General features: G+C 41.7%; 1 protein-coding gene and 1 long non-coding RNA gene across 10 annotated transcripts in view; both read right to left on the bottom strand.

The window, feature by feature from the left end:
* Positions 1 to 6006, bottom strand: part of LOC135420679 (uncharacterized) — a 42930-nt gene extending 36924 nt beyond the window's left edge. For 4 of the 7 annotated variants that reach the window (XR_010433669.1, XR_010433670.1, XR_010433674.1 and 1 more), the window contains exons 1-3: positions 5263 to 6006; positions 2252 to 2429; positions 1373 to 1475 (exon numbers count right to left, since the gene is read on the bottom strand). This is a non-coding gene — a long non-coding RNA (uncharacterized LOC135420679). Of the gene's footprint in view, positions 1 to 251; positions 1341 to 1372; positions 1476 to 2251; positions 2430 to 5262 lie in introns of those variants that run through there. The other 3 variants (XR_010433671.1, XR_010433672.1, XR_010433673.1) reach the window with 3 other exon arrangements.
* Positions 6007 to 6729: 723 nt separating this feature from the next.
* Positions 6730 to 6972, bottom strand: part of RAB8B (RAB8B, member RAS oncogene family) — a 28893-nt gene continuing 28650 nt past the window's right edge. For all 3 annotated transcript variants that reach the window (XR_010433668.1, XM_064668382.1, XM_064668383.1), the window contains one exon: positions 6730 to 6906. Coding sequence is in view for 1 of the 3 variants with exons in the window: in XM_064668383.1 (XP_064524453.1) it covers positions 6887 to 6906 (20 nt within the window). In the remaining 2 variants the exon portion in view is untranslated. The remainder of the gene's footprint in view (positions 6907 to 6972) is intronic.

Raw genomic sequence — 6972 nt, 5'->3', positions numbered from 1 at the left:
CTCAGCCAAGGCAAATTCTCACAGTCAGCAAAGAAAACACACCACACACTAGGGGGGAATTGTCTCATTCAGAATTCTTTCTTGAGCAAAAGAACAAACTCAAGCAAAAGAAGAGGGACTCACACAAATCATATTCCTGCTACTCCCACTTATAACACCCTCTAACTGCGTGGAGTCCTCCTATGAAATCCGTGCTGCCTTGGAAAATGCAAACACAGGAGAAGTGTTATTTTTCTTTAATATTGTGTTACCAGTTGGCACTGCCAGTGGTCCCTCAGCTGAAAGAATCCAAACCCATGTGTTTTCTGGGCTCTGTAGTTACTGTCATTTAATAATCCTATTGAAATACCACATTTTTTAATAGTTTCCAGGAGATTCCTTGTGTCATTCTTACATGCACAATATTTGAGATGTCTGGAAAAAATCAGGCATGATCAGAAAGACAGATGTAGTTACCATAATAAACCAAGTTACAAAGATCTCAATTCACTTCTTTTTAAATGGAATGACCCATTTCTGAGCCTCCAAGAGCAGAAATGAAGAATAAATAACTTAAACCAGTGAAGGAGTTAGATGGCACAAGGGGTGTACAGCTCTCCTTCCATCCCTTCCTAAGGCTGCTCTGCTAAAAGGTGTGTGCAGTGGCATCATGATAAATACCTTATTTTTGCATTTTCTCCACTGTGAGCAGTGTAGGGTTACAGCACACCTTGGACAACTAAATGTGTTTCCAAACTTGCCGAGGGAGCCCCGAGCCACAAAAAGTTCCACACATATAATTTCTGATGTACAACAACAAACCCCAAAGGATTCTTTTAATATATACACCTAAAAGTTATTGCCCATCAAAAGCAAATTTTAACTTCTAACAAAGCATATTAAAAATAGAAGTGTTGGGGGACAAAAAAAAGTCTTCTTGACTTCAGCTAAAATGGTGGAAAGAAAAGGGAGTAGTTTTGCTATGGCAAAGCTTAATGTGTTGAAGTAAAATGTTATTTCATTAATTCTACAGCAAGATCAATACACTAATTCTCATCTAAGTTTAAGGCCTAGTCCTCCATTTTAAACCTGTTACCCTTAATTCAGCATATAAATTTAATATTGAATCATTTGTCTTCCTGTTGCAGAAAGCTCTAAGTGAACAGTTAAGATGCCCAGATGTGTGGTACCCGTGGGGAGGTTTGAACTGTGCATTTCAAACTGCTGCCTGACAAAAGCCAAGTTATAAAGTAAATAAATATTGATTTTTTTTCCCCTCCCCTAAATGCAAGAAGGCATCAGTTGCTCTAAATGTGGAGGGGCTTTATAATCTGCCCCATTTTTCACTTCCTCTACTGTCAAGACCTTAAGGAAACAAAACTGGTGAACTCACAGGACTTGATGCCATCAAGTGGCTCAGAAAATCAGCACCACCACCAACCACTGCTTTTTTATTATCTGCAAGTAATCAGAACTGCTGAAATTCTACAAGAAAACTGTAAATAGTTATTCTTACACAATGAGCACATTTTAAAAAATCAGCTTATGACTTCATTGTGTTGTGGGCATTTTTAAACACCAATACAGCTTGGACATAAAAATTCAAAAGGAATTTTTATTACTTTATTATTACTTTGCAAGGAATATTTAAATCTTATTAACACTTTCACTTTATCTTATTTTCCTTGTTTTTTTGTTCTACTTAAAAGAAGACATTTTCCTTCATCACTAGAAAACACAGAGTGGAGCTTAACCTCCCACACACGTCCTTAAAAAAAGGCAATATTTATATATTCTACACTCCAAAAATGTCACATAATCAGGAATATTACAGAAAAGTAAAGTCTGGCACCTTATTTCAGTTTTGGCTGCATATTCAACAGGAAATGTTCACAGAGAGACTTCAAATTCCCTGTATTTTAATTAGAACATCATTTCTCACTGAGAAAAGTCTGATGGCCAGCAAGTCAAACCCAATCCTGAGATCTCTCAAAATGAGTAATTTTATTAATTATAAACATTCCAGTGAACGTTAAGTTCTACTTTGCCATTCTCACAAAAAAAGTGTCAAAGCCATTTTGCAAAAAATGCTTTTGGAAGCCTATTTCTGAGCAGCTAAACAGCAAATGAAGTGGTTAAACTTGGAAATAATGCCCATCACTTGTACCTAACTCTTAATCAGAACCCCAGCTGGGACAATACATCTGATTCTGCAGCTCTTCCATGTGAAATCAGGAAACAACAGTTCCAAGAACAACTTTTCACAGGTTACCTGGAACTGCACGGAGCTTCTGTGGGATCCCAGGACACAAAGGAGCCACTGTTGACTCTCTTCAGTTCTGAGCACACAGAAATGCAGAGCAACTGCCAGTGCATGGGAAGCACTCTGCCTCAGCTGAAGGAATGTGTGCCTCATCATTCACATCAGCTGCAGGTACTCACCAACAATTCTGTGTTTAAAATACGTGTTTGTATCAAGTCAGGTCCCATTGTCATGTCAGTAAAACATTAAATGAATGTAAAACTAAAAGTTGGTGACAATTTAAAAGAACAGAACTTTAAATATTTGCACATTGGTTTTATTTGATCAAAACATCTATATTGCACAGTCTCAGGAAAAAAAAAAAGTGATAGTTTCAAAAAAAGGACTCCTAAGTCCAATTGTTTTATTTTAAAAACATAGCTAATAATTGTTACCAAAATAATATGTAAGACAGTTTTCCGATTCCACAGAAGTGAAATGGCACCATCTAGTGACTTACACGTGAGAAAGCCAAGTCAGGAAAGTTGTCACTTCTTTTAACTTCCTCCCAACACTATAGAGTGAAGTTTGGAAACAATAGCAAAAGGAAATGTAAAAATAAACATGAATGCTGGAACACTTACTATGGAACAAGGACTTGAAAGTCAAGTGTTGTGCTCAGGGATTATTTTTGTACCAAACCATTTACCTATTGTCTTTGGTAAATTAAAATATTTCTGGAGGCACATGCAATATGAATATAATAGTCCCATTCCACTGGCCCAAATGTCTTCCCAGGAAAGCTAAACGTTTTTAAGGAATGGCAACAATGGCTTATTAAGGAGTTAATGATAACACACACAGCTGTCAAAATTTATGAATAAAAATTGAGTCACTTCGGATGCACCTCATTCTCCAGTGATAAAATCAAGGCAGCATCTCCTCCAATTAATAATCACACATCGTATTTGTACAGGCACCATGATCCTGCAAGTTCCCTGATTCACTTTTCCAGCAGATTGCCTGAAATCTGCCAGCACAGGCCATTTCTAAGCTGTTTTTACAGCACTGAACTTTAGCTGCTTCTGGACAGATTGCATATGTTTTATAAAATCCTCTAGGAATTCACCCACTAGAAAAATACAGACAAAAGTAACGTTTGCTATGTTTTATATTTTTTCCTTTGTGATTTTCTTAAGGGAATATATTGAAAAAACCCCTTAGTAATCCTTCTCTCAACACGAAGTCATGTGCCCTCTGCAGGACTGTCGAGGAGGGCTTTTCCTTTCAGAATTGCTACACAAAAAGGGAAAGAGTAAAGGAAGTTGTGCAGACGTTTTTCACCAGTTTCCTCTTTCGTTCTTTGCTTTCTGTGTGTATTTAATAAATACAAAGAACAGTTTCTTGCTTTGCTAGAAGAGCTAGGTCTCTAGGAAACCCCACCACTCTACATTTTAAGGGTGTCTCACCCTAAAAAGTGGGACATGTTGACATTACATCATCAGAGAATTGTATTTCTTTACATGCTGAGAGACTGAAAACACTTTGTGAACACCGTGACAGTGATCTGGAGCTTTGCTGGCTCCTCACTTATTTATAGCTCCATGGCAGGGCAGAAATAGTACCCATTCCTAATCAATCCAAGATAAATAAGGTGAACTGCTCATTGTAGCAGGGTCACAAGCCCCCAAGAACAGCAGCAGCCAGGAGAGCTGGCATTGCTCTGTGCTGCTGCAACCCTCAGCAGGGACAAGGAAAAAACCTCATCAGGAGAATCCCAGAAGAGCAAGCTGCTCCCAGCTCCCACAGGTGTGGACCAGATTCCAAGAACATACGGATAAAATCCTTTCTGGATGTTTCTAGGACAGGCACTGGGTCAAACAATTGCATCTACTAACTTGAACAAATGCAGCTGGCCCAGATCAAATTGTCTCTCTCTTTCTATGAATGACTTCACCACACAGATACCTGGTTTAGCTTCAGCAGAGCACAGAAAGACGTATTTGAACAGACTGCCCTTCCTCTTTCAAAACTGATTTCAGCCCAAGCTGAAATTTCTTCCTGCAAGAAAGGTTTTCAGCTGACACAGTAGAAATGGGACTCCTGTAACCAGTCTTTTGAGAACACTTTAACTTTTTACACAAACCTGTACAATTTTCAAAATGTGGTTTTTTTAAAAACTTCACTTGCAAATACAAGGGATATAATTAATAAAAATTATCATTTGTTCCAGCAATCACAGATAAAGTGCAGTGCAAGTCCACAAACTCCCATTTGAAATGATGACTTTTCCAATCTCAGCTACAGATACGGTCATGGGAGTGAAACAGCAAATACTTCTGCTAATAAAAATCAGTAAAACAAAGAAAAGACATGTATCTTCCCATTCTAAAATTTTCCATGGATACCCTGAAGAAAAAGGCATGCAAGTAATCCAAAGAGAAAACATGAACAAATATGCCAATGTAGAAGTAGCTGTAATTTGTCTTCAATTGGTTGCACTAAACTTTTGAAACACAAATATTCAACTCACTGAGTTACACAATTAAAGAGAGATAAACTAAACTGCTCCCTACAATTAAAAGGGTAAAAGATCATTTCTTCTACTTAAAGCCTAATAATAAGGGACTTCACTAATATTTAAGATTCAGGACACTGTATGTCTCAAAAAAAAAAAAAAAGCAGGAAATTTCATAGGAAAACTTGATAAATTAATTATAAAGTTTGTTTTAAATTCTCTTCCTTTCCAAAAGGTGGCCCTTCCTATGGAAGAAAGTTCAAAGGTTAACTTTTAGAGTTAACACTATTAGTTGTCTTTGACCTCCAATTTGCATCATAGAAACAAATTTTAAAATTGAAGTTCATAAGTTTCATTATTTGCTTTAAGACTCCAATTATTTTATTTTCTGTTATTGAAACTAACTCTTGAGAAGTTATGCTGCCACAGGAGAACTGCTGATATCAAATAGTGTTAGCTGTTTGTCCAATATGATTCCACACTTCAGCAATCTCCAGCGAATAAGAAATACTATATGACTTACTTCCAAACCTGTTGTAGGCAAACCAGAACAGCTCCTGGGGCAGCACAGAAAACACCACTCCAAAGATGAGCACATTTTTCCACACTGATGCTCAGTGGCTCCCACCAATCTGCACAGCGACAAACCACAGAGAGGAGGAAAGCAGGGAGAGCAGCCAGATGAAAGCCCTTGAATCAAGGAGGGGAGGGGAAAACCCCAAAAAACTGTTACTCATATTGCATTTTCCACTCACATTTGAAATTCCTACTGTCTCCACAAGGCAAATAAATTGGTTAGAGATTTACACAGCAAATACCACAAAAGAAGCACGTGCTAAAGAAGAGAGCATTTCCCATGGCAAGAAACTGGTTTTTAATTTCAGGAGAAATTTAAACTAGCAATTTCACCTCTGATGTGGACGGGGTGGTTAAAAGCCAGTTAAATAACCCTGCCCATTTATGCAAACTACATTACAAGTGGAAGAGGAAGGACTACCAGCGTGTAAGAAAACACAGAAAAGCAGGGCCAGCTTCTAAAAGGACCTCTGGTTACGTCTGTTTTCTAAGGTTTTATACAGGTTCTTGGGAATACCCGTGGGACACCCCGGTGGGACACCCCGGTCACCCCGCAGGGCACAGACCGAGCTCCCCCTCAGCGCCGGGAGCGCTCCGGCCTGCCCTGCCCTGTGCCCCAGCACTGGGAGCTCCCTCGGGGACGCCCCGGGAGTGCCCGAACCTCAGTGACCGCCACATGAAAACCCCTGTGTTTTCCACATGAAAATCCCTGTGTTTTCCCCCAAGCACAGCCCTCACAGCACAGCCCGCGCTGCCGCCCCCAGCACCGCCCCAGGGTGACCGCGGGACACGGCGCTGGGCACATCCATGGCCATCGAGGATCGCTGAGGGGAGCCCGGGCCGAACTCCCGGGGCAGATGTTCCACAGCCCCCTCAGCCCTCGCCGGGGCCGGGGGGGACCCGCGGGGTGGCCCCGCAGGAGCGTCTGAGGAGGGGCCGGGGCGGGAGCTGCGGGCGCCATCTCAGGGAGGCGCGGCCGGAGCGCCCTCAGCACGGCCGCCTTTGCGGGGCTTCCCTGCCCCGGGTGTGCGGCTGTCGCCGGGGTGCGAGGAGGGCGCGGGAGGGCTGAGGGGTCTCGCTAATCCCCCCGGGATGGCTGAGGCTTCTCGCTGATTCCCCCCAAGGAGGGCAGAGGGATCTCACTGATTCCCCCCAAGGAGGGCAGAGGGATCTCACTGATTCCCCCCAAGGAGGGCAGAGGGATCTCACTGATTCCCCCCAAGGAGGGCTGAGCGATCTCGCTGATCCCCCCCCGAGGGCTGAGATCTCTCAGCACGGACACAGAGCAGATAAAGGGCTCCAGGGTTTGTTCCTCCCCTCAGACAGACGGAGTAGCCCCAGCGGTCCCTAATTTCAAGTACACTTACCAGGGCTGTTCAGGAAAGCTACACACAAACAGTATTTAAGACACGTGTTGCCTTTTCCCCCTGTGTTTTATTGGTTCAGCGCATAAATGTGAGGTTTACAGAGTCATTGCGTTTTGGGTGAGGAAGCTCAGAAGCAGCGTTTGGACAGAACTTGTTCAGCCTTCCTGGAGAAGTTCTGTCCTTCATCTAGAACACATACCACAGCTAGTTAGTTCCTATGGTGCCTGGAGAGAGGAAAAAAAGAAGTATAATAAGGATCAACATGAAAAAAAATTTAAACATTCAACTTT

The sequence above is a fragment of the Pseudopipra pipra genome, chromosome 12, assembly GCF_036250125.1.
Source record: "Pseudopipra pipra isolate bDixPip1 chromosome 12, bDixPip1.hap1, whole genome shotgun sequence".
NCBI lineage: Eukaryota > Metazoa > Chordata > Aves > Passeriformes > Pipridae > Pseudopipra > Pseudopipra pipra.
The sequence above is the reverse complement of the archived record's forward strand: the minus strand, read 5'-3'. Positions and strand labels throughout refer to the sequence as shown.